General features: G+C 39.2%; 2 protein-coding genes across 3 annotated transcripts in view; one reads left to right on the top strand and one right to left on the bottom strand.

The window, feature by feature from the left end:
- The window catches only part of BLNK (B cell linker), an 86,743-nt gene extending 74,692 nt beyond the window's left edge, over nucleotides 1-12,051 (top strand). Inside the window, exons 16-25 of the mRNA XM_041415543.1 lie at nucleotides 1,291-1,318; nucleotides 1,613-1,685; nucleotides 2,262-2,292; nucleotides 3,266-3,308; nucleotides 3,968-4,046; nucleotides 4,474-4,505; nucleotides 7,349-7,428; nucleotides 9,639-9,722; nucleotides 10,751-10,906; nucleotides 11,393-12,051. Coding sequence (XP_041271477.1) covers nucleotides 1,291-1,318; nucleotides 1,613-1,685; nucleotides 2,262-2,292; nucleotides 3,266-3,308; nucleotides 3,968-4,046; nucleotides 4,474-4,505; nucleotides 7,349-7,428; nucleotides 9,639-9,722; nucleotides 10,751-10,906; nucleotides 11,393-11,512 — 726 coding nt within the window. The 3' untranslated portion in view covers nucleotides 11,513-12,051. The remainder of the gene's footprint in view (nucleotides 1-1,290; nucleotides 1,319-1,612; nucleotides 1,686-2,261; nucleotides 2,293-3,265; nucleotides 3,309-3,967; nucleotides 4,047-4,473; nucleotides 4,506-7,348; nucleotides 7,429-9,638; nucleotides 9,723-10,750; nucleotides 10,907-11,392) is intronic.
- A 5,043-nt stretch (nucleotides 12,052-17,094) lies between these two features.
- Nucleotides 17,095-27,152, bottom strand: ZNF518A (zinc finger protein 518A). 2 transcript variants are annotated; one of them, XM_041415826.1, is made up of 3 exons: nucleotides 27,015-27,152; nucleotides 25,138-25,256; nucleotides 17,095-22,771 (listed from the first exon to the last, which is right to left on the bottom strand). In XM_041415826.1, exon 3 carries the CDS (start codon nucleotides 22,650-22,652, stop codon nucleotides 18,009-18,011), a length of 4,644 nt encoding a protein of 1,547 aa, XP_041271760.1. In that variant the 5' UTR covers nucleotides 22,653-22,771; nucleotides 25,138-25,256; nucleotides 27,015-27,152; the 3' UTR covers nucleotides 17,095-18,008. The 2 variants fall into 2 exon arrangements, with proteins under 2 accessions (XP_041271760.1, XP_041271761.1); XM_041415827.1 differs by lacking the exon at nucleotides 27,015-27,152 and adding an exon at nucleotides 26,308-26,819.
- Between the last annotated feature and the right edge of the window lie 233 nt (nucleotides 27,153-27,385).

The following is a 27,385-nucleotide window of genomic DNA, read 5'->3' as shown; positions in this document are numbered from 1 at the left end:
CCATTAGCTGGGTAGAAAAAGACAGACAAATTAATAACTGGTGCTTCTTTGAAAGATACTTACCAGATGGGAGTCTTGATTCCCTAAAAGTCAAGAAATGGGAGCCAAAATTAAGCATCTCCCAAAGAATCCAGGATATTAGTTGGATTGCTTCAATTCTAGCATGGTGACAAGAGAGTCTACTCAGTTTCCTCGATTCAGTGGAAGATGTATTTTTAGTCTTTCAGCTCAGAAATTAAACATGGATCAAAACTAACTCAGTGCAAAACTAAGGCCAAATTTTCTCAATACTTACTACATGAAATCTCAAGATTATTAGAAAGTTTGAAATTTTATGGTTGCTTAAAATTTTTCAAATGACATCACAAAAGTCTTCTGGATACTATATGACTTCTGAACAAATATTTCTTTAAAAATTACTACAGATACCAAAACCATGTTGATTATTCATGCAGTTCTCATTTAATAATCAAAGAATTATTCAGGCTGACAAAGATCTCTAAAATCAAGTTCCAACTGTTAGTCCAGCCACCGTGTTCACCACTAAACCATGTCTGTAAGTGCCACATACACATGGCTTTTGAAAACCAAAAAGGATGGTGATTCCACCACTTCCCTGGGCAGCCCATTCCATGCCTGACCACCCTTTCAGTGAAAACATTTTTTCTAACATCTAATCTAAACCTCTCCTGGTGTAGCATAAGGCCATTTCCTCTTCCTCTGTCTCTTGTTACCTGGGAGAAAAGACTGATAACCATCCTTTCAGGTACTTGTAGAGAGCCCCTGTGTCGCCTTGCTTTCTTAAGATTTTTCTAAGCCTTCTGATGTTTGCATTCTTGTCTAAAACTTTCTCACACACTTTCTATAAACAACTTATTGTTTTGCATTCCTCTATGGAGGAGGAGAAACTTGAGGGACTGCTCGATTGTCCAGTGTCCCTGGAGAGGTGGCACTTTCACCCTCCAATCCTATGATACTTTTGGAAATCTATAAAAGTAGGAGTCAGAAAATAAATCTCTCTCTTCCTGGCCTGAGAACAGCAGTGTGTCTGCGTCGTGTTGTCTTGTGTCCTATAGCAACACCCCTGAGCCTCCTTTTCTCCAGGCTAAACATGCCCAGCTCCCTCAGCCATTCCACATAAGACTTGTGCTTCAGTCCTTTCACCAGCCTTGTTGCCCTTCTCTGCTCCATTACCTCTGTGTCCTTCTGGTAATGAAGAAATAAAAACAGAACACAGCAATTCCTTTTTTAATTCCTTCATATCAAATCTAACCTATTTTTCCATTACAGGACCATGAAGCAAACAATACTGATGAAAGTAAGTATTCAGATGCAAACACAGCAATATGAGAGGGACTGATATGCCACCAGGTAGGAGAATATAGCATGCCGTTAGTGTGTCAGTGTAAATTTTATCTCTACAGTCAGCAATAAGCAAGAAGTGTTACTGAACTGTTCTACTCTATAATCAGACTGAAAACATGCTAAGAAAAAAATTAAAGCAATGGATATTTTTTACCTTTATTATATTAACACTAAAATGGCAATGAGGAAAATCCACGGTTCAGATACAGCTCACATTGCATACTAAATATATTGTTTACATCTCTAGGTCAAAGGTTCAATAACACACAAGAATCCAGATTTACCACTGGAGCAGCTCCATCTCCATTACCAAGGGGCCTGTGAGTAAAAAATTATAAAAGCACTTCTTTGCTGGAGATGGGTTTAATAGGTGTATTAGGAGCTAACTCCTTGCCTGTAGCAATTAGAATTCAGGAATAATATTTATTCCTGTTCGTGAAAGATACCCTGACTTGGTAAAGGCAAGCTGTTATTTTGCTTTTTCTGGAGGAATACTGGTTGTGTGCCAAGTGGCCTTGCCCTTCGCTGCCTGCCACTGGTGGCAGATGCTGGCTGCCTTGTCTGATTTACTCCCGTACTGCAGCACTAGCACATGCAAGCCTGGAGGTGCAGAAAGCTTTCACCAAGTTCTCCTGCCCTCCCAAGTCATGTTAAGTATTGGGCAGAGTTGTAGCTTCCTTGTGTAAGTACCTTTAGTGAGTGCCCACAGTGCATCTGATAATACCCTTATTCCTTTTTCATTCTTCTTTGTTTGTAACTGCTACGAGTATCCAGTTAATCCCATCTTAGACAGAAATACCCTGAGAACCAGTGAAACTGATGCTTAGTTGCTAAATGAATCCATATATCTGCTAAGTAACCATATTCTTTATTTTTCTTTTTCCTCCATACTTCAGCAAGAAAGCTTCTAATGCAGTAATTTCACCAGTAAGTTGATTTGTAATTGCATAACCACCCAAAAATTTTATTATAATTTTAATATATTGTAAAACTTAATTTTATCATGTGTTTGGTTACAAGATAAATGCAAAAAATACTAGGGGGAAGAGTTATAAAGACAGGAAATATTTGGGTGCTATTACATGAATGAAGAGCAGTGATCTTTCTCCTCAAGCAGAAAAATATTTTGATCAAAGCAATGTTTGAATTCAATGCCCCGGGATGTAACAATAAACACAGTGCATGAACTGAATAAATGAGAAATAGATGGAAATACACACAATTCAGAAATACTCCCAGAATGTACAGAGCTGCCTATGGAGCACATGACTTCATTGAAAGTGATAGCTCAAGAAATATGCAGGTTTTTACCAGAATTTGTGTGAAGTTTTTCAGTAATTCGAAAAATACCCCAAAACTTCTTGTGGCAGAAAGTAAGAGGACTGGTTGAAATTCTCAAAGAAATTAATTCAAAAAATGTTTCACAACTGGCAGTTTATTATCATTGTTTCAAAATGAAAGCAAAAAAAAAATTTAAAAGTGGAAGATTGGTTCCAGTTTTACTGTGAGCTAAACTGACAGTTTAACTTCCAGTAAACAGAAGAAAATGTGTTCAGATATTTGTATGCATAGTTCAGTACGGGTGAAAATCCAATTTTCATTTTCAAGTATTTGGGAAAGACTTCTGATTTTAGCACCTGAGACAAGAATGAACCATCTAGATTTTAGTTTTTCTCCATCTATTTATACCCACAAGCTGGGATTCTTTCCAAATCTCCTTTGCAAAATCCCAAACTTCAAGGTCATACAACTAGAGATTCTTCACAGAATGGTTACATTCCTGCCTCCTAATTCTTCCAGGATGTTGTCAATTCTAAACTGTTTCATAAAAAGTCTAAATGATAAACGTTTGCTGTACAAGTGCCAGTTAATACTTGGTTGCCCTTCTCTTTCACTGCAGAAACCGTGTTTACCTTCCAGAGAGACCTTAACTGCAAATGAAGGTAAACTATAGCCACTAATGTGAAAAGTTGACATTTATCTGTTTGGTTTTTTTTTTACTAAAAACGTGAAACAAACAGCACCACATTCAAGTTACTGTAGGTTTTGGAGGGGTGTTTGGTTTTAGCAGTTTCAAACTGGATCTGGGCAGCCTTAGTTGCAGTGAGCATCATTGTTCTCTGAGAGCAGTCGCAGCAGAGCTGCCGAGGTTACTGGCAGGGTAATGCAGCACAGTAATGGACCAGCAGTGTGCCATGGAGCCCGGGCAGCGGAGAAGGGGAAGGGAGGGACGGGCTCTGAACTCAGCCAGAACCGTCCCTCAGGGAGTGACTCCTGGCCAGCAGCAGTCCCTGGCAGGGGCAGGGAATCCATCCCATCCTGGCTGTGCCTGTGCCCGTGTCTGTGTGAGGCAGGAGCTGCTGCCTCACTGCGGGCTGGCTGCCCTCCCCCGTGTCACAGAGTCCCACGAGCCCTGCAGGCATCCATAGCACAGGTATTTGCCTAGAACTAGTTAACAGCAGCGCAATGGCAAGCTGCCGTGTCAGAAAAAAACCCAAATTTATAGTAAAAAAAGCCTCCTTCACCTATGGGGACTCCCTAACCTGGGATAACTTATTTCTGAAGGAATCTTGACTCTACTGTTTGTTTTCCCAAACCACAGAAAAACCCATGGCACCAGAACGACGGCGCAATTCCAGCCAGGAACTTCCACTTCCACCTCTTCCAAGTGGTGCCCAAAAGTAAGATCCCTTTCCATCCTCTGGGGAATATTGCAGTGCACCAGCTGTGAGAGGCTCAAAGGGGAGCACTCTTTTCACTGGAGCCTCCTTGTTGCTTTCTCAGAGCTGAGACTCTTGAAGCCTCACAGTACCTCACAGTAGCAAAAAAATAAAACATGGCAAATGAATGCATACAAATACCATAACCATCACCAAAAAGCATGAGGGGACATAATCTGTAATAAGGTGATGGAGATTTAAAACACATGTTTAAATTCCTACTAGTGGGATATCACTTTTTTGAAATACCTGTATCAGACCCATGTTTCTCAATGAACAAATAGGTGAGATGGAACACATTCTACCACTGCATATTTTCAGTTTTCATATTATCAGGACTGAGTACATCCTCTCAGACCTTTCTGTAATCTCTTGACATTTATTTCAGGCCTCTGCTACAAAAGCCCTCAATTCTGCCGAGTAAGTATAATTCAGTTTTTTAATTAAAATGTGATTAACTTGTAATTTCAAATCAATATTTGAATTAAAATTATTTCAAAATACCTTGCATATTAATCAGTTTGGAATTAGTGTATCTGTAATGTGTTCAAAGAGGAGGTCAAGTATCCAAGATCTTAGCTCAGCTAGTAAAATTAAGGGAGTATCTCAGGGTTATTGATGGAAAGTGGGTGCTTCATTTATATTTATGAATACTGGAAATCTCTAGCAAAGGCAATTTGGGTCATTTCCCATCTTAATAAAGATTCCATCAATCTTCCTTGTCACAGAAGAATCCTAAATATGACATTTCTGGGCTGCTCCAGGCTTCTGTTGCCTACAAGACAGACAGATTATTATTACATTCAATTTATTCTTTTTCTACAGAAGGAAAAAAGAAGGTACTTTTATAATAGCAATTGCTAATGCTGTTTTCTAAGTAGTGCTTTCCAAAATGGACTTTGTTCAGTTCACAGCTAAAAACGAATTAGATAATATGTATATAAATCCTCTTTATATAGAAGTGTAAATTAGATTCAACATTTTTCTAGTTGCTTGTTAGCAGACACTTGTCTGACCTTCCTGTAAACTCTTTACTGTACATCTTCAGTCTGAACATATCCTTCACATTGTAAACAGATGGTGAGAATGGCACATAAATCTACATTTGGTGTAGCTTAAACTGACATGCTGTTATTAGTGTAACTCTTTCCTGGAAACATTTGCTTGATGCATGTTGCAATTATATCTCCTGTGCTGAGGAAGTTCACATTAATATAAGGTTCACATTAATGCTCTTGACTGGTGCACTCCAGTCTGCTCCCATCACACAACTGATGTGCTTCAACTTGAAGCATAAATTCTTACAACTTCTGGAACTGTAACTATTCTTCAAGACCATCTGGTGCTGAATGGTGCTCTGATTAGTAAACTTTATTCTGCATAATCTTACTCAGTGCCAGGTCCAATAACAACTTTATAATACACACCACTGCTCCCATAATCACTGATGTTCCTTCAGCATAACCTGCCATCTCCTCTTTGGATACAAGCCTAGAGCCAACTTCCACCTTCATCATTAAAAGTACTCACTTCCCATATGGCACAGTGTCAAAAGCTCTTCTGAAGTCCAGATTAAGTACACTGCCACATCCCCTCTTTGCAGAGCTCTGTTATTCTATGAAAGAGCTGTAACATTTTATCTACTTGGCTAAGATTCAGATTTTCTCTTTCTTGTTGTACCTTTACTTCCAAATCTTGATGTTACTTCCTTCAAATTCTCTCCTAGGGCCTTGTGTTCTGTGGAGTCAGGCAAAAAGCCCTGTAGATGCTCAAGTCACTTTTTCACTTTAGGCATAGCAATTATGTTTGGTATTCTTTAATCATTTGGTACCATCCTGACTTGAAAATTACGTAAAATAACTGTTACCACCCCTGAATTTCATGTGCCAGTTTTTTAAATTTCATAGGTAAAGATCATCTGGGCCCATCAGTTCAATTGTACTAAAGTTATTTAAGCTCTGCTACCAATTTGATTGTGGGAATTTCAGTTTCTGTGCCAGAACTACTATTTGTTTAGTAACTAGATTATCTTTAAAATCAATAAAATTCTTACTGAATAAAGCCCCACCCTCTTTTCTTTTTTACACACGGCCAAGGCATCTTTCATTACTTATCCTTTCGTCAGTAATCTGTCTGACTTCTGTCAATTCTTGCTTTATTCCTACAGTCTGCTCTCAGATGTAGCTTTAACAGCCAGTCAGTCAAAATTTGACAGAAAAACCAAAATCCATAATATTGAATAGCCTTCTTCAGGTGATTATTAATTCATTGAGAGCTGAAACTGCTCCCTACAATGTCTCCCCTCCACTTGGGATGCAGTTTCCAGACAATTGCATCTTTACTACAAAAGAAGTACTTCACACAATTGTCTTTGTCTCCAGTCCAACTGCATTTTTTAGTTGTGGTCTTCTCTATAACATTCTATTGCTTTCTAAACCAATATCTAAATCACAAATTTATTGGTGAAGATTTAACAATGAAGTCTGCAGAGCACCATATCCAGAAAGGGTAGCATTTGTTTTCCTTAATAAGTAAAGCACACAGGAAAAAAAAACCTCCAATAATAACAAAATGAGTATCACTCAACTTTCTACAATGATCTTCTCTAGTATATTGATTTGCATCCAGCTGTGTTCACAAGTACCTGTAGCAGGCACCAACACTGTTGGGCCAAATTCTTTTTTACCAGAAAGCAATAATCCATACTTCTTTCATCATATAATTACTAGGCAACACTACTTGAACATTTCACTTCTGATTTCTTAAACTCTTACATCTGTATTTTAGCCCTAGTAACTATTTTCAACTATGCTTTGTTATTCCAATTAAGCATCATAAAGTTTTCTATTAATTCTGCTTCTTTTTTCTGCCTGGACTTCTTGCACATGTATACAAACAATTCAGGCAGTCTAAATTGGTGAAAAATTATCTCTGAAATAAATTCATTTTCCTGACTTGCTCACCTGTAAGACTGCTTCTCACAGTGGACTGAGAATTACTTGCATCAAGTTCCTGCATTTTCTTACCTATTGCTACATTCATTCACTTTGATGGTGGAAGAGGTTTTTCCTGTACTCTGAGTCTAGTTCTGGCTAATAAGCAAATTGTTATCCAGCCTGGTTTTCCTTCACAAGCAAGGCTAGCTGCCCTTTGGGCAGGCAAGTGTCCCAGCACTTAGACAGGTCCCTTGTAACAATTCAATTTCTTACATCATAACAAACATGCTTTGAAAACTTATACGTGTTGTTCTTCCTCTTTCCTAGAAGTGCCGGAAGCTGCAAACCGTTCTTTGGGTGCTTCCCCTCCCAGCAGCACCTCATCTATTTCAAGTTCTGTGGACCAGGTATAATATTAGCTAAATTCATATTACAGAAATCTCCTTATCCTTTATTATAAAATAATATTTCCACCAATAGTAATAGAAAATTACACTCCTGGAGGGCTTCTATGCCCCCTTTTGCAGTGAGGCTTTTTTGTAGCACAAATAATCTGAATGTTAGCTTTCATTAAAACATGCTCAGAACACATAGCATAGGAGAGGTTTAACAAACTGTAGAAAAATATGTAAATAGTATTACATTAAATCTTGTCACCCTACCAATCACAGAAAGCTTTAGTTTCATGTCTTCCTGACTCTCCAGTTCATACTTTCAACATCATTGAAACTAGGAAATCTGTGGTGATGTACTTAAGTCTAGTCTTTGATATTGATTGCTATAAAGAGTTTTTAATCATGTCCTTTTTTCTAACTTATAGCTGTACAAATTGTGTGCAGGAAAAAAAAGGTGCAGTAAGCAAATACAATGATGCTGCAATGCCTCCCCTACGTGTTTTAGTCTCTCCCAAGTCCAGCTCCTTTCTGTTCCTTTAAACAGATCTCATTACAGTTAATTCTGTTAGTTTTATGGCCAATTCTTTTTTTTATGTGTTTCGTTGCAACATTAAGCTTTGAATGATCTAAGCAAATGGAAGGTTATTTTCATTTCAGTGCTATTCCCCTTATTCTCATTTTGGATGAAGGGAGACTATAAAATGCAAAAAGCTGTTCTTATAAATCTGGTAGTCACAAACAAGGTAAAAATAGTTCTGTTGAGTGTAAACCAAAGGCTCTATCGTGCACATCCAGTAACAGTAAGTGTTCTAAAGTCTGACATGACAAAGATAATACAACATTGAAGAACAAAAGGATTTGAAGTTCTGGAAAAATTTTAACTGTATGTAATACTAGATATTTATTATAAAAATTACTTTCAAATAAGCAATCCAGAACACTCTACATAACAGGTTGTAGCAATTACATTTGCAATTTTTATGTAACAGCCGTGGGCAGAAACAGAACTTAATAAAAGATCCATTTTGTTTAAAAAAATTAGCTGTTAGTGTTATTTTCCCAGCAATTGTATACAGTGGTATCATTTGCTGTAGCATCCTGCACAATACAGGTGCTCACAGATGTCATTCATTCCCATTACATTGATTCTTTGCTTGGTTCCCATCCAAATTTTGGCAGCAGCTCTCTGCTTCTACATTGTAGGCCACAGACTGTGGTAGAAGAAAGGTCTGGGGGCCATTGATTCCTTCTTTTGTTGAACAAAGAGATGTACACTGGACTTATTCTCTGCGTGGACAAGTACCTTTCATATCTGCAATTCCTCTCAGCCTTTCTTTTTCCAATGAATAGTGTGACTGGAGAAATAAATGGAAAATTTTTGAAGGTAAAATTATATGTTGTGGCTTGAGCCAGTCTAAGAATTGAGTGCAGTGCCCCTAAAATTGAGGCTCTGCTCTCTCTTCAGTGTCAGCTCCCCTCCCAGCTTCTATGGTGTTCCTTCTTGATCCTGCAGTGGGTTGAGCCAAGTCATTAAACTGACAGAAAATCAGCTTGGCAGTCAAACACAAAAAAAGGCAAAACAAAAAAGGAAAGTTTTTTTGTTTTTTTTCTCCAAGTTTAATAAAGTGAATTATCTCACCATGGGATCAGAGCAACAAAATGAGCACAAAGGAGAAGCCAAGACACTCTCTTTCTGGCAGCAGTAAGTCAGCTAGACCAGCTCAGTTATAATTTGTACAGAGGTGACAAAGCTTGTGTGAAAATTAATTTTATCATTAAGCTTGTTACTGTAAAGCTGGACCAAAACTTAGCCAACCATCATGCTGTCCATGTGGAGACAATCATGACTGTGTTCACAAAGAGCGTTATTCCTTAACATTTCTCAACATTTACTCCTCTTTAAATTCTACTGGAATAGCTTTTGTCTTTAGAACGATCCTACAGTTGAGCCTGACTGCTTTGGTCAGGGCATCTCTTTTGTCATTTATCAGCCTTCTATCACAAATCTGTTACCACTGTTTTGACACTCCCAGTTTTTCTTTGCCCCACCTCTACTCAACTAAAACTGTGAACTCGTGGCAAAGACTTTTTTAAACTCTTCAGTTTTCTGCGTTTTAGTTCTTCATAGCTGTCACTGTTTAGCAGTAACTCCCCTACAGGCTATATTCTTTATTACTATTATTATTATTGTTACAGGTGAAACACTGTTCCTCTCTTTTTAGGATGCTGGTGTTCACAGTAAAGCATGGTATGCTGCTACCTGTGATAGGAAAATGGCAGAGGATGCATTGTACCGATCAAACAAGGTAGGTCACTTTTAAAGAATGTCTGTTTTATGGAAAAAAAAAACCCCAAAGCTTCAAATAAAAATATGTTTAAAAGACAAAAGAAGTATTCAAAGAGCATCAGTTGTAAAAGACAAAGAAGTATTCAAAGAGCATCAGTTACCTTCTGAACAGGTGCCCTGCAAGTACTGTCAAACCTGGATTTATTGTGGTGACATTAGTTAATGCTGGCTTTCATTGCAACACCAAGTTGCATTAGTGCAACTCAAAGCACTGCAGAGAAAGCTGTTAGAGACTAGAGAGCTGAGGGAGATCTTACAGCTCATGCACACCCCCTTAAAAGAAATGCAAAGCCCAGTGGCTTTTAAGTGGTCTCCACCACTGTCCAGTGGCTCATGTGAAAACAGCTATTTGGAAAGGCTGGTGGTGTTACGCATTTTGAAATAGCAACACTGTGCATTTAGGTGTTTGGAGAATTTGAATTTTCTCAGCTATTCTTTGTACAAAATCTAGTGTCACAGGAGGGAAGAGGAGCATGTAGAGTTGCATCCTCAGCATCAAGTACATTCCACTCTTGCCTAAGTCCACATAGAAGGATAAGGGGCAGAGCCTGGGGGCTATCACCAGGTGAAGGCTACTGTGAGTTAGTGAGCACAGGGCTACCTGGTCAGGACTGTGGGTGCTTGACTGGGTGAGCTCTTTTACAGCTCTGGAGAAATGGTGTCTTCACCTCTCCCTGCTTTCTTCCCTACCTACTGCCACTGATAGGAACTATTCCCTAACAATCTGTGGATCACAACAGATGGCTGCCACTGTGTATTTATTTCTTCATTTTCTCTCTGGTTGAGAGAGAGAACAGGCAGCAGCAAAGCTGATTCCTTTGCAAGCTACTGTTAGCAGGAATACATACTATTTCTCATCTGCTGCTGTTATTTTTCTAATGGGAGAAAAGGGTTTAATAATAATATAAATCAAAATATTAAGCCAAAACCAGACTAAGTTGTTGGAAAGAAATGAGCCTAATACACTGACTACTTTTCTCTCTTTAGGATGGATCTTTTCTAATAAGGAAGAGTTCTGGGCAGGACTCACGGCAACCATATACACTGGTTGTGTTTTACAACAGAAGAGTGTACAACATTCCTATAAGATTTATTGAATCAACAAGGCAATATGCACTGGGCAGAGAAAAAAGTGGTGAAGAGGTGAGATGATGTGGGGGTATTTTTCCTTACAGTTTTTAATTATATACCTTTAATAAGTAAGGACTAAGGTATATTGCGCTATGACCACAAAGATTCTTCATGTATGAAGATAAAAATATACCCTTTATAATGACCAATCTGTCAAGCTAGAGAAACCAGTGTTAGAACAGCTCCTGTACATGGTAACCAAAACCACTGATCAAATTCTAAACATACTCATAGAGGTGTTTAAATAAAGTTGAAAGGATAAGAGCTGCAGCTGCTAGATAATTTTTTGACTGTTTATGGTCCTCCATTTACCTTCTATCTAAAACTCTAGTTACGTTTCTTGGAAAATTGCAAAGGAAGAACAGCCATGCTCAAAAAACAAAACCCCACAACACTACTAAAAATGAGAATTGAAGCAAAGATAAAAAGATGCAGTGGTTACTGTCAATATTACGGCATTAAAGGAAGCCAGCACTAATTATTTTTTTCTTTATCCAGCGCTTCGACAGTGTTGCTGAAATAGTAGAGAATCATCAGCGCACCTCCCTGGTTCTAATTGACAGCCAAAACAACACAAAAGACTCAACAAAACTGAAATATATTGTAAGAATTTCTTAATCGAACTGAACTGCTGAAATAAAGACCTCTTTAATAATTTCTTTCAACATACCGAGACGTGGACAAGCTATTAAAAGAAGAAAATCCAAAATGATGGGAAACACTCTTCAAGAGCCCCTACAGAGTAGTGAGAAATGCATTTCATAGAGTTCAACCCCACGTCACTTTTTTCAGAGAAGTTTAACACAAGAAGCCAAAGCAGATACACTGTCATCTGTGACAACATGGGTATCCAAAGTTACAGGAAGGTCCTCTGACTGCTGTTGGAAGATAGATTTCTTGAAGGATATTTTCATTTGAAAAATGAGAATACCTACAGTGATCTATTCTTTCAATTTATGTTTACCACATATCACTGCTTTCAGCAATTTATTTGTAAAGTGCACAGCCCCAGAAATTAGAGCAACTTGACCTAATGTACCACTGTACTCAAGTTGAAAATAGGACTGTACTTTGATTAGTGGCAATAAATCCACCTGAATGTTTTAGATTTATGGACATGTGTTGTACTTTCCCTCAGCTTCACCCTGTTTCACTGATATTTTTGTTCCACTGATATATTTGTTTGTATTTTCAAATGTAAAAATAAAATTTAAAAATACTGTAAACTCAGTACTGTATGGAGACTTTGCTGGATTGCATTTCTGGCACCCTTCCAGCAAGAAAGCATCAGTTCACTATTGTTGACATTTTAATGTATATATTTTTATGTGCTCCTTCACAATGTTATGAAAAAGTATCACTTTTTACAAGTTTATCTCATATATTACACACACACATAATTTGGCTTAATGACTCTCAAATCTTTTGTCTTCAAATTGCCTACTGCTGATGACCCAGGTGCACTGCATCATTGCTAAACTAATTACTCACTTCCTGCTGAATTACTGTTTTATGGAGACACAGGAAAAAAACCCCACTTTTTTATATGATAGCCTGTTCTATACTTACTATAATATTGTGAACAAAGTAAACTTCCACAAATATTCAAGTGGCAAAAATTAATTTGAGGAATGTATAAATTGCATCAATGAAAAATTTTTAGGAGTGATTGTTAACTAGTTCTAGCAGTGTTTGATTTCACTGGACCTGAAGACTCCATCTTAAAAGTATTTTCCAAAACTGACACTTTATACATACTTAGTTTGTTCTTTTTGTTCCAAATTAGGTAGTGTTCTCTAAGATTATATTCAAGGCATTAAAGGCAAGACTGAGTCAAGACCTGCAAAGTCTCAGCAAGTCACTTAGGGCCATAGGGTGGCTGAATTCTGCAAACACTTTCTTCTGCTTTTGATCAGTTACTTCTAAAAGTCACGCACCTGTCTTCTAGTAAGAACTGTGTGCCAACAGGATGCTCAGCACATGGCTGCCTACATACCTTGAGGCAGGTCAGCTTCTTCCCTCTGCAGCACAGGCAACACTTACCCAAATGTAATGGATAACACACTGCAAGTAAGAAACAAGGCATACAGACTACACAATCCTATCTATGACAAACCATCACAGTGCTACATAAGGGCCGTGTTCAGTATATTGCTCATTGGTATTAGTTTTATATTAATACTACGTTTAATACTACTGAAATGTTTAGACCGTTAAGATTGCCAAGTCAAGGTGTAAAAATTAACAGTAGTCTCTGCAAGTTTTATTTACTCTTTCTATATGTGTGCTATATTATTTAGCTACTTTAAGCATCACTTTAGAAGCTATTTCAAGCAATACTCACAATGGAAGTACTCTGGAAAAGTAGTCACTGAGTATTTAACTTCCTTTGCATTCATGTAGTCCTTGCCTTTCACTCATGTACTGCACAGTATTTAAACTTGGTACTAACTGTCTGTCTGCTAACCTTTCTGCTGCTCCTCAAAATCTCTAGATTCTTCAAACATTCTTTCCAAGTTAAGTATGCAGTATCTCCATCATTCTAGAACTGGAGGGAAAAAAATAGTGTGAACAAGGGAAATTCACATGTGTATCTTTCATACAAGAGACGAGGTATCACTTTTTTAAGGTAATTAGCACTGAGCACTTTAAAGCACTGCTGCTCCTGCCCTTCAGCTGTGAGTGCTCAGCACTCCATATAATACTGTATATTATATATACTTATACTACATATAAGGCTGACCTAAAAATAATAAATATGTTCTAGAGAAAGGGGCCACTTACCTTCATCCTCAAACCTTACTTTACTTTTTATCCATGTTCTACATGATTATAGGGCTACCTTATAGTTTTGACAACAAAACAAGGCAGGGAGCAGGTAAGTAACATAACCTTCCACAAAATAATCCAGTCAGCCTGAAATGAGAACTTCTTGGGCACAAAATAAGGCTCGTTGGGGGGACAAATCCCCCCCCCCTCCCCCGAAACACACACACAAACACACCAGCATGTTATCACTGACTTTACTATAGCTGTTGTTTTGTACAGGAACAAAGGCAGCAGACTGGTTACTCTGCTTTCCATACCCAAGCTAGATCTGTTATAGTTTGGCAGGACTATGGTGCAGATGTATTTTGAAACAGTTTTATCTGGAGAAGGTTTAAGTTTCAGGTGTAGGACTGTACCAAGTTACCATTTCCTACGTTCTGGATATAAAATAGTCGCAGGATGAAGCCTGTTGAGTTAAAAATCCCAGTGCTGTGGGCTGAAAAGCCATTACAGAATGCAGGAAATGGTGACTTGGTGTGGCTGTTGCAGTGCCAGCAGTCATCTTAATGCCACCACGTGTGTGCTCCAGGTATCAGGTATAGCAAGTCTGACCTGACAGACACAGCAACACACCTCTTCCCTCTTATTTCTTTGATATTGTGATATTGTTAGCTAATTTCCCTTCCATATAATTTATCATTCACTGAATAGCTAAAACAAAACAAAACAATAAACAAAAAAAAACCAAAACCTCACACCAAAAAAATACACACAAGCAACCCATAAACCTAGAACTAAAAATGAATTCTTTTGTCTGAGAACTGAGGGCAAAGTGTCATATTTAATGCACAAAGGAGAAGTGGTGTCTGCCTACCTGATACAGAGAGTACAATGAGTACTGCATATCCTGACAATGTTGCTCCATGAAAGGAGTAAGAACTTGCATTCTCAAAAATCCAAGTGTTCAGAGACACAAGGTACAAAACTACATTCTTCCTTCAATCAGAAGCATCAGCAGCAAAAACAGATTTTTAGGAAGCGTTGTTAAGAAAAAAAGTGTGTCACATAACAACCACTCTGTAACAAATTTTTGTTAAAACACTGGAATTACTGAGGAAGGGCACCATGACTTACTGATGAATACACATCTTGCCAAGAACACATAATGGAATAGATTTTAGGCCTCTTCAAGATCATACAAAGGGTTGATGACCATGTGCTTGCACCTCTTTTGTATGTCCCAAAACAATATAATCAATTTAAGATTTATCTTGCTATTTGCAATGTTACAAACTATTTTAAAATGTTGCGGTTGCATAGTCAAGCACTCAAAGTCAAGACACTTCAAGTTACCTGTGCAACCTTATCACACCATGCTACATCCATTACAGTACAAGCATTAAATATACAATCAACATTTTTCCATATGGATTTATGTGTTTCACCTGGTTCATGCAATACTTCAGGGATAAATTGTAGCTGTATAACAAAAAACTGTGGTTTGTAGGATATTTGTAGGATACCTTTCCCCATTTACTGAAAATGCTGAGGAATGCACCAACATTGCAGGAGTCAGCCAGTAAAAAGGTGGCTTCATACAGTTAGAGTAGCTGAACTGAAGAACTGAACATATTTTCCCTGCATCTTCTACCACACCATCTACTGCAACAGAGGTCAGATCGCTTCAACCAAATTTTCTCCTGATGGTAATTAATTGTGATCTCAATTTCAGTGAAGGCCCACTTGAGATTTTCTGAAACCTGATCTGCAGAAATGCTGAACTCTAAGGACCTCCAACAACAATGAAAAAGGCCATAAGAATAAAACTGTATATTTAGAACAGTACTTGAGCAAGCTGCACTAAATAATACGAGGACCTAATTAAGGGTGGGGAAACAAAACACTGAATCGCTGCCCAGGAGGAAGCAAAAATTCTCTGCACTGAATGAGATGGACGTCCATGCAAAAAGTGACATGTGCCAATTAATTAAGATCATACAAAGCAACCTTACTTCAACATTTCCTAGCTTTACAATGCTTTCACAGTACCATTTAAGGTCAATTCATACAAAAACAAACAAGCTGAAAAAAATTTCAGTGACACTTGTCACTCTCATGATTCATCAATACAGAGAAAACCCCCTAATGCTACAGCAGAACTTCCACCTCAGTGCTAAGTAATTGTTAATAAAAACTGGTCATCCTTGCTGAAATTGCACCAAGTAGGTTTAGAAACAAACTTCACATATATTTTTTGCAAAGAAGGCAAAGGCAATGTCAAAAATTCACAGGTTCAATTTCAAAGTTTACAGAAGAGCAAGCTGAGGCAAACAATAGATCCTTCTAGCTTAACATGTTTTTATCCTTTCCTAACGCTGTTTCTTTCCAACCTGCTTCCTCACCACTACACTGGTCTTCTTCAAAGTTTCCAGCTAAAGTAACATCAGAGCTCAAGCCCACTGTGCAGCACAAAATGATCCAGTTACATACACAACACATACCAACTGTGTATTAATTCACCCAAACTACGCTGCCTTGACTGCTTCAGTTGTCTTCCATACATAACTCACCAGCTGCAAGGCTAGTGTACATCTTCCTGCCAACACACATATCAAGAAAGAAAAATTTATCTAATCACTGAAGCAATTGTTTTTAGGTAATTTTAACACTTTTTAAAATCTAAGTTGAATTCAGATTAGTGGTGACATGCCTGTGACAGCCATGACTTCTTACTGTTTCACTGGCAGCAAGCAATCTTCATTTGCTCCTTAAGGAACCAGTAACAGAAAATTGCTGAGGCTTCCTTACAATCTAAACCCCACAACTTAAATGCCCCAGTCCTCTCCACGCCTACTATTCAATTTTGACAGCTTTTCCATCAATACTTTGGGAAGCTGGCTTACACCTTCATACTTGGGCAAAAGGTGCCAGCCATATGGTAAGAGCAATCCCACGTAAGACTGAAACTTCTAGCCTACAAAGGTTCATTGAGAATCTGGAGGACAAAGCCTCGAGACATAATTACTGTGGATAATAAGGACTCTAATCTGCATACCCTCAGACACTATGGTTAAGAGGTCTTTTGCTTACATGCCCTCATATAAGGATTAAAAACTGTAATGCATAGTCTGTCTTCATTATATCTAAAACTGAAAGCAGAAAGCAAGCAGACCCCTAAGAACATTACCCTTCTGGATGGTAAAATAAGGGAAGGGTAACTCGAGCCTTGCTTTTGCCAAACCCCTGGTGCCCCAAGAGGCAGTACATCTGAATAAGCAATAGTAGAAAACATTAAGTCATTATGGGGACAAATTACATCCACCTGAAATAAAGTTATGATGCAATTACAAGCCTAAAATGGTGCTCTGCACCTCCCCATATCCTGACCATCCCTGTAGAGTTTGTGGCAGACATAACAAAATAGAAACATTTTCTATAAATGCTCAAAGTCATATGCTGTAAACACAAGTTATAGCAAATTTAATAGTAACAAAATCAATACAGATTAGGAATGTTCACCATTCTTAAACACCATATACATTATGAATATATATACTGTATATTTTCAATCAATTTCATTCTGACTCACCGTATTAACACAATCATAACATGTTTTATTAATTTATATGAAAAATACTTCACTAAGAAAGTAGACAAACTGCACAGAAATAGTACAAGTGTCATGTGCATAGCAAAATAGCTTAAAGCATTCACATATGGCTTTGTTTAAATGAAACTGTGGGGGAATGGCCCTATACGGACCCATGGTTACACAGTCAACATAATGTAAACTGCTTCACATCTTTGAGGCACTTGCTAATAATAGTGTTCAATCCCTGAAAAATAAAATCAAGAGCTAATAAGTGAAAGTAACAAAAATCCCAGGATAACAGCTGTGTGTATTTGAAAATATTTTAAAATTGGTTTTAGTAGTGCATGCACAGAACTGAAAAACTGGGGAAAAGGGTGTAATTTCTGTGCAAGAATTATACCAAGTAACTGAAAAGTATAAAAATATTTACAGATTTAGGGATTTTAAGTATGTACAGAACAAAGGCCCTGAAGACTCGTTCTATAGAATAAAAATATAGCACATGATAGCAGTAATAAAAATAATATATATTTTTATGGAATTGTATTTGCAGTTAGTTACAAGTTATTTAAACCACAATGTTCTTTGATCTTTCTCAAATCTGATGGCAATAGGAAATTTTAAAACACAAGCACTTTGCATCCTTTTTCAACCTCAGTTACAATACTGACATACAAAACAGAATGACCTGTGTATTCTAATCCAACTGGGTTTTTTTTTTTTAACTTTAATGACTATTTTCTTCACTGCTCCTCATTTCATTAATGAATTCCAATCTCGAGTCGCCTCCATCAGATGCCTCTGTCCATGTCCTACCCAATTATCCTGATTGTCAAATATTCTACCACAAAACCAGCAGCTAAACTTAGCTTTCAAGGTATTATTAGAGGTAGTTTTCACAATCTGGTAATTGTTTTTGCTAGTCTTTTTCAGCGTCAATTTTAAGACAAATCTTTCTTTTACAGGGTTAAGGGGTTTTATTGTCCTGTATCTTTTTTGAGAAAAATTATCAGTAGTTACATCTGAAGGATTGCAGAAGTCTGGCTGCAGAAGAGCATCAACAGTTCTTTTTGACAATAAAACCTTAAGAACATGTCCCTTAAATTTAGCAATAGTTTTCATTACATTTACAACTTCTGGAACATCTGCATCAGGATGATTAAGCACAACAACTGGTTGATTTCTCCGAGGGCATTTTATAAGCTGGTTAGAATTAAAAGGGAGTAATTTCAAAGTCCTCACAGTTTTTTTTGATGCCCTTGGTTTGTAAGGGCTACCTGATTCACTAACAATTGCAGTCTGATTCTTTTGTTTACACCTTCTGTGCAACACTGCTTTCTTTCTAGGAGGTTCTGCACAACTAGCCTTCCTTTTACGTTTGAAATTCTTGTTTCTTTGCCCACCCACAGTTCCTGAACTTTTAGATCCAGCTTGTTTTAAACTAGGTTTTACTTTTGCAGTTCTGTTTTGGGTGCTCCATGTGGACTTCTGACAACCAGAGTTATTCCTCTTGTTAGCAGCTATTACTTGCATACTCTCAATAGAACATTTCTGCAACCGTGTCCCCGCAGATCCAGCAGAACAAACAGGTTCTACAGGAGGAACATGACATGCTGGATTAGAGCTTGCCAAAGAGGCATTTGCTGGCATTAACCCACCTGGAAAATTTAAGGCATCGTTAAAACTAAGATTAGTTTGTTTCTGTGCTAGTGCAGGAGTAAGGGACTGCAAGTTATCCACCTGAAGTGAGGGCACCAAGTTGCTTACTGACTGAGTGTTATCAGACAGTGTATCTGAAGTAGGAGTCTTAATTTTCAGCAAAGGCTGTTGTTGCATGGCTCCAGTTTTCTTTGGTTGACAATTCTGATGAGCATTATCCTGAAAAAAAATTGGTTTATGAACTACAGGCTTGTTTGGTGTCAAACACTTCAGAAAAACTCCCTGCTGTCCATCAGGCGAAAGTGCATAAACATGTTGTTCCTGTTTAATTTCCTGCTGTTTTACTGACTCCAAGGAACCAAAGACAGCATCCTGGTGCTCTGGTAACACCTTCACAGAAGCATTTGCCTTCACAGACAACTCTGATGAGTTTGTAACTACAAGAGGTGCTTTGAATGGCATACTATTCAATGAGTCATTTACTGTACCACATACTTCCCCATTACAGGAACTTCTTACATTTCTAAAACTGCCATTTTTCCCCTTCACTTCTGAAGCTGGTATTTTCCCATATTCTCTGGAAGCAATTCCCCCTAAAACCTGAGAACTACCATTAGCGGCATTTGCAACTGTTCCAACTGTCCCACTAAAAGTCAAAATCATTCCAGGTCCTTTATTTGAAACACAAGATGCAGGTACACCTTTAGTAACATGCCCATCTGATGAACTGGTTGATGGAAGAGATTTTCCTGACACCACCTGCTGCCTAGACTGGTTAGAAAGGTGGAAAGGAACGAAAAATCGTGACGGAAGGGACTGAACAAAAAGGGCTTTCTTTTGTTCCTGAAGAACAGGCAAAACTGGTGAAAAGCTGCTAGGATTTTGAGCTGCAGACAGTACTTTTTCTTTTACTAACTGCTGTGTAAACTCATCTGTAGAAGTTTCTAGCAACGTACCGACACCCGGAGTTCTGGATAATTTGTCCACGTCCTGTGAATCAAGTGATGTTTTGGGTGTCTGTATTTCTCTCCCATAACATGTACCTTCATTTGTGCTACATCTTGTGTTGAACTCTCTCTTACATAAAGGGAAGTGTACATTAGGAGGAGGCCTCTGAAAACCACACGCAGCTGCAGAGCTTTTTAAACGCACGCAGGCTGCATTCCTGGTCTCAGGACCAGAAAGCAGCTTATCAGAACGAAGTTTGACACAGTTAGTCTTGCTGTGGAACTCCTGCTGAGAAGCTGTTTTTACTTTTAACACATCTTGCAGTAATTGGTTTATCTCAGGCGATAAATAATTAGCTGCCTGCTCACTTTGTAATGAGAAAACAGATGTGATTTTAGGCATTAAGAAAGAGTTAACACCACCAGAGGCATTTTCCTGGAATTTCTCAGCTACATTCTGAAAGCCTTGCTCTCTGTTAGTGTCCAAATACTGTCGGCCATTATGCTTGTCCTCTGTAAAACAGTTGCTGTTAACACCACATTCAGATTGGCTTTTAAAAGACACAGAGTTATTCTTAGTGTTTATGTGTTTGTAAGTTTTATTAATATTCGATTGGGCTGACACAATTTTCTCTGCTTTCAAACCTTTCATTGACTCTGAATGTGGAGATGGAGGTTCATTTCTACTGTTTTGAAAAGAACCTCTTCTGCTAAATTCTTTGTACCTGTCATCTGTTGACGTCCAAATGCTACATGGATTATCCAAAGAGTCCATTTTGGAATAGTTGTGAAAAGACAACAACCCTTCATTAGGTGAATCCACTGAGGTTGAATAATAGAGATTATTAGTTCCATTGCTATTACTCAGGCCACCATTTTGCATTTTCAGTTCAGGAAAGTAGGGCATTTTCATACGGTCATAATGAAGGTTATTTGTAATAGCGGGTGATAATACCTGAGGATGACTTGAAGGACGAAAGCTTCCCCATGAGATACTAGTTTGAGTTCCAACTTTTGTTACCTCTTCATGTGGAGGTACAGTTGAGCCCAGCTTCATTGATAAACAATTTGGACTTCTTCCTTCAGCTATATTAGAAGGTGCTACAGTTTCAGAAACTCTCCTACCATACAATATGGAGTTATTTTGCTTTTCCATTTTTGTTTTTCCTGAATGAGGAGCAGGACAAGAAAACGGAGGGGAGGTTAATGGACGAACACAGTTGTTCTTTAAAGTTGACTGATCGGTTACATGTGGCATAGCACCTGAAGACAAGCCACAGGGATCAGCAGTCTGTAGCAAAGGAGTTGCAGAACCATCTTTAACAGGATCAACTTTCTGACCCAACAGATGTTCATTTTGCTTACTTGTAGGTAGTAATTTTATAACAATATGTTGTTTTCCATCTACCATTTTAAAGCCCATAAATTTAGCACTGTAATTTGCTGGTACAGATATTTTATTGTTTTTAACCATCAGTACTGTTGGCCCATGAACAGCACTTTTCAATAATCCCAGGCCATAACTTGTCCCATCATCTGCCTTATTGTATTGTGCAGTATTAGCAGAGAGCATTCCACCCATGAAATGACGCTTTTCCGTGTATTTAACTTGATCTTCCTCTTCATTTGTTTCCACGTCTCTCATACACTGGTTCAGCTCCTCAGCATTTGGCTGAATTTTATTCACACTTCTTAGCACTTCTGTATTTTCTTCTCCAGCACTGTCACTTCCACTGCTTATCTTCTTCCGTCTCCAGAATGTTTTTTTTGATGCTCCCATTTTATACCTTCTTAATACAAGTTTCAGTCCTGTTGGAGTCTTTACTATTCTTTTTTCATATTTATCCTTTTCCAGTTTTTCTTTTGCAATTAAGTGGTCTCTGTGTAAAGCTATGATGTGTTTTAAAAGATAATCTTTCCTGGATGTGCTGTAGCTGCAATAAGGACAACCAAAAGAAAACACACTGGTATGAACAAGGAGATGATTTTGGAGCTCCTCTTCCGTAAAGTTTTCTTGATGGCATTTTCCACATTTATAGGGAATCTCCTTGTGTTTGTGAATGTGCTGAACGAACGTACCCACATCATGGGTAGAAAACCCACATTTTTCACACTGAAAGTGTCCATTTACACAATGCTTTGATAAGAAGTGTTTTGTCAAAGCCAACAAAGTATATATCTGCTCATCATTACAGAGCTCACATTTTACTAAAGTGCTACGATGGATGCGTCTGTGCTGTTTAAACGACTGAAAGTCATTAGCTGAGAAGCTGCACATCTCACAAGGATACAGAGGCAACTCACCATAGTGTAACAGCTGAAAATGTTTCTGCAGGTCATTTGGGCTGTATCTAATGTTATCTTTGCACTTCGTACAAGTGAAATTCAGTATCTTTGCTGCAGTTTTCAACCCTTCTTCAAATTGCACTTCTGGTTTAACTTGCAAGTGGCTTCTTTCTGAACAACTGAGATTGCTTCCGCTTATTTTCTCTAGATGTAAGGATTTCCTAGCAGTTTGCTGCTTACACTGAAAGAGTTTTCTAAACCTATCAACTTCATGTTTCATTAATACTTCATTTGGAATGTTCACCCTGGGCAATTCAATCTTCACGTTTTTTAGTCCATAAGCGAGATTGACATCTAAAATTGCTGGTTGAATGGTCATACTTGAAGGATCACTCACCAGGTCTTTTTTCAAAGTAACGTCTGTAGAAAAATTCTTCATAGCATTGTGTTTTAAGAAACTGATTTGCTTTTTGTCACAAAAAAAGTGTTCCTGTTCAGATGACATGATTTTAGGTTCTACTTTTCTTTACATGAATTCTTGAGATTTAGTCTTACTTCCAGCAGCAAATGAGACAACTGTGCCAAGTTACTCTCAAAGCTCTACAACTTCTCCATTTCATTCTCCTGAAATTAAAAAACAAACAAAACAATTAATTACTTTTCAAACTAATGCAATTAGAACACCTATTACAATTCACTAACAAATGTATGTCAATCTCTGAAGCTGTTAATCTTTATAATATTACTCAAGGGGCGGAAAAAAAAAGGATGAGCAAAAAAAAAAACTATTACACTATAACCTTTGATTGTTTGTGTTGGGGGTGTTTGTTGATTTGTTGCTTGGTGCTTTTTTCAAAAAAAAAAAAAAACTTGAAAAATATGTTTTAAAGAACACCTACTGAAAGATACATGTCATCAACTTTTGGGTTTCTCCCACCCTGTAAACATAAAGAAATCCGAAGATCTACTTTTTATAAATGAAGCCTGTGTTTATTACTCATCTGGGATATCATGCAAATAAAACCACTCCTTTGTGACATGCCACTAACTAAAGTACTAAAAAGAAGTCAAAATCTACAGCATTTGACATTTTTGTTACTCAAGTGTGCTACTCTATTAGTTACTATTGCGCTTAAAAAGAAAAGAAAGTAAAATCAGAATCTGACAAAATATCTACTTCACTAATGGAGACATGACCTTTACCAACACCAAAAAACCAATCATACTGACCTACAATGAATTTTTCACATGCCTACCTTCAGTACCACACAAGTCTGAATCAGTCAACAGATAGAAGTTCTCAGGTTTCTCATTTCATGTTCCTGGGTACACATCAATATTTTCAGTGCATGACTGACAGCACTAGCCTTCTATGGATTAAAAGGCTCAAACAGTTATGGTCAGCATCACTGTCTCACTACAGATTTCATGCCAGTGTTTCCATAACAGGCTGCATCAACAATGTACAGCAGCTCAAGTCCACGCCTGAACAACACTCCTGCACAGAATGTCGACACAGAATCAGGAGAATTGGAACAGCAGCAAAATTAACTTAAATTCTGAAAAGCAACACTGGAAATGAAGAACTGTTTCTTCACTAGTGGAACACCTTCTACTAAAAAACTTTTTCCGCAGTACAAGTCACAAAGTCACTCTCTTCTTTCCTAACAAAAGTTAGTTAATTGATAGCTGAAGTCTGATTAGCACATTTCTCTCCCCTACTCCGGGGCTTACCCTGAAGCAACACAGACTTGCAACTCCTTAGATCATCGGATCTATTCACATTCGACCTGAAAGAATGATCACACCCTCACTGTGAGTAAGTGCAGTGCAAGGGCTGCGTCTAGATCTCCAAGCCATCACAAGCATTAGCCCTAAGATCATTCAAATCTTTTCCCACAGTCCTGGAAGAAGGAAGTATCTAGCATTAGACATGTAAATACCTTACAAAAAAAATGGAGACTGAAAAATTTTCAAGTCCATGTTCTTGTACCATGTAGCAAGAAAAGCAAACCACTTTTTTTTGAGCACACGCTTTAATGCCTTCCTCTAGAGAAGATACTAGCACTTCTGCACAATTCTTAAAAATAATAAACAGAACAGACTTTGACACTATACACAGACTCTAATTTCAAGTACATTCACTTAACTGTGTTCTCCAGATATGAGACCTCCAAGACTTCAACTACACATGTGACATCCAAAAAAAAAAAAACAAAAAAAAACCCACCCCAAAACAACAAATCACAGAGCCATACACTCCCTCCTCAGAATCTCTCCAAATAGAAACACTTTGGATACAGGATTTTTGTTTTTCTTTTAACTCAATTACACACTTCCCATCTTCCACAGAGAAGATTAATATGTGGGATTTTACCCAGCTTTGAGCCCTGAGAACAACTCATGTGCATTTATATTCCATCTCCAGCAAAAGAGTACTGCATTAACATGCACTCTCTTGCCAATGGCATATCCTTTATTTGAATAGAAGCAAGCTGAACTTCCTCAGAAAGAATAAGAAACTAAAAATTATTTGGATTTGTTTGCTTGAACAACTTTTTTAGTACACAGGTGCAACACAAAGATTACAGCTTGCATGATGCAACACATCATCCTGACGGTAGCTGCCCATCCTTCAGGTTAAAAGGTTATACTGCCAGACACTGAAACCTGAAATATGCTTACAATCAAAACTAGAGAAATAAGAAGTGGCTAAAGTGCTGCAGAGGACAAGGCTCAGGATTTCAATACCAAGCCAATGTGGTCCTCATCTGGGCAACATTTACATTTGGCAGAGAGTCGGGATCTAAGATACCCTTTAATTAACTAACCTTATAACGTAAATTTTATTATTTTTGGGTAGCATGTAACAATCAACAAGCTTCTGCAGCATGACAAATAAAAATATTTACTTGAAACAACCACTAAAAAAAAAGGGCTTTCTTTTATCCCAGGGATCTCTAAAGGTATATTTTCAAAGTCTGACTTACATGTTAAGAAAATACTTGACTTCAATTCTTCCACAGCTGGATATTTTCCACACACAAAGAAGAGGTAAGATTGCAAGACTCAGACAAGGCCACAGTCAGGAGAAATACTAGAAAAAGTTCTGGAAACAAAAGGAAAGGTATTCTAAGTGGCGTAAATACAAGCAATAACTGAAAGAATAAGCTGAAAAGCACAAATCCCTCACAAATTTACATTATGCAGAGTTTTAATACATCGAAGACAAAAATACGTACCAACTTTTCTCCCACAGAACACCATCAAATGCAATACCAATACTAATACTGTATATATACACAATATAACAATGCCTATTTTACCTTAGTTTTGCCACTACACCTCAGGCATTCAAAGTGGGGAGCATAAACACATGATAACTTAAAAACAGCACAGAAAGAAGTGACTGCTATCTCTGTCCATCAGAATTTAACTTGAACTCAAAAGGCATTTATCTTTTCTCAAGCAAAAATTTTAATGGCAAAGACCTAATTATAAGTTTCTATAAAGTTGTTAGCAACATACTACATTCACACTATCTGAAACAAATAAGTAGATTTAAACGCAGATAAAATGAGTACAAACATTGAAAATATATAAGCATGTGCCACAGTTAGCTCTCACTCAAAAAATGCCCAAACCACTAAGGACAAGCATAAGTAACCCCTTGAGGCTCTGAGCCACAATTTTCTTCCCCCAAAATGCTGCAATGTGTTCATACTGCCTTTAAAAAAAGTACAGATAAAAAGTTTAAGCTATATACTTTGATCTAGAGAGAAATTACAGATAGGAGTTAGACACTGCTAAATTAGGTAACTTGTATAGTTTTTCCATTTCGAACTACATTCAGAACAGGTATCCAGCAGGCAGTATCTTCAAGTTTTCTGAAGAAATTTAGACTCATTTAAATTTTATCAAATAAATAAATGAAATAATACTGAAGTATATCCCATGTCCAGTGCCATTCTGTGTGCCTGCAAATTTAGAGCGGTGCCTTAATCTCTCCCCAGACCTGGCCACATGCAGGAACTCACAAAACTTGATCTTAAAAAACCCATAGAGCTGGAGCAGTCGGACACAACCCGAGCAGCACAACGCTGCTTTACTAAATTTAAAAAAATAAATAAATAAAATTTTAAAAAAGTAAAAAAAATCACCGAAGCACTCTCAGAGCTCACACACAGACTGCCCGTGCCACAGGGCGAACCTGCCATGTACAAACACGGCAGCGGAACGCGGCGGCGACGCAGGGCCAGCGCCAGCCCAGCGGCGGGCTGACACTGCCCCCGCCCGCCGGGGCTGCCGGGGAGCAGCGCTGCCGCGGGAGCCGGCCAGGGGCTGCGGCGGCCGCCGAGCGCCGGGACAAAGCGCGGGGCGGCCGACGAGGCGGCGGCAGCTCGGGAGCTCCGCCTGACCGCGGGCACAGCAGCGGGCGCCGGCGACATCGGGCTAGGGACGAGCGAGGCGCGTCGCTGGCCGGCTCCTCCTCGGGAGCCCCGCGGCAGCGCCGCCCCCGCCCGCACGGCCCCGGGGCGGCCGCAACTGTCGGCGCGCAGCGCGGCGGAGGGATACGGTCCCACGGCCGGACCGGCGGCTGCACACGAGGCCATTTCTGCCCAGCCCCGCCGCCCCGGGCGCGCCCCGCGGTCCCGCCCGCCGCCAGTGCCGGCTGCCCCGCGAGCCTCCCGCCGCCGCCGAGCGCGGACTATTTAATGTCTCACCCTCACCACGGGGCACCGTCCCGTACCGTTCCGCCCCGCCGCGGCCGCTCGCGCCCCCTGCCCGCTCCGAGCCGCGCCGGGCCGTCCCTCCCGCCCCGCGCAGGGCCTCCCCGCTCCCCGCCCGACGCCCCCCGCGGAGTTACCTCGAGTACCGCCACCGTCCGGCGACGCGCTGCCGGCCGCCATCACAGTTTCCATCCGGGCACTGCCGGGTGCGAGCCCGTCCGAGGGGCGGCCGCGGCGGAGGGATACGCGTTCACCTGAGGGATGGGCGGACGGCGGCCGACGAGGCCCAAGGGTGGGGGGGAAGGGGAGGGGCGGTCCCGGCAGGTTCGCCTGGCTTCGTCCTGCTCGTCCTGCTTCTCCTGCTCCTTTCTCCTCCTTGGATGTGGCCTTGGGCACATGGCACGGCCGTGGGAACGGCCCGGCCGCACCGGGCCTTACCTTCAGTGGCCGTGCGCTTCCCTGTACCCAAGGGCGTGTTTGGGCCAATGGCAGTGGCAGGGAGAGCCGC

Source organism: Onychostruthus taczanowskii, unplaced genomic scaffold (assembly GCF_017590055.1).
Source record: "Onychostruthus taczanowskii isolate IOZ18803 unplaced genomic scaffold, ASM1759005v1 scaffold5, whole genome shotgun sequence".
NCBI lineage: Eukaryota > Metazoa > Chordata > Aves > Passeriformes > Passeridae > Onychostruthus > Onychostruthus taczanowskii.
This window is presented reverse-complemented; position numbering and strand designations above follow the sequence as displayed.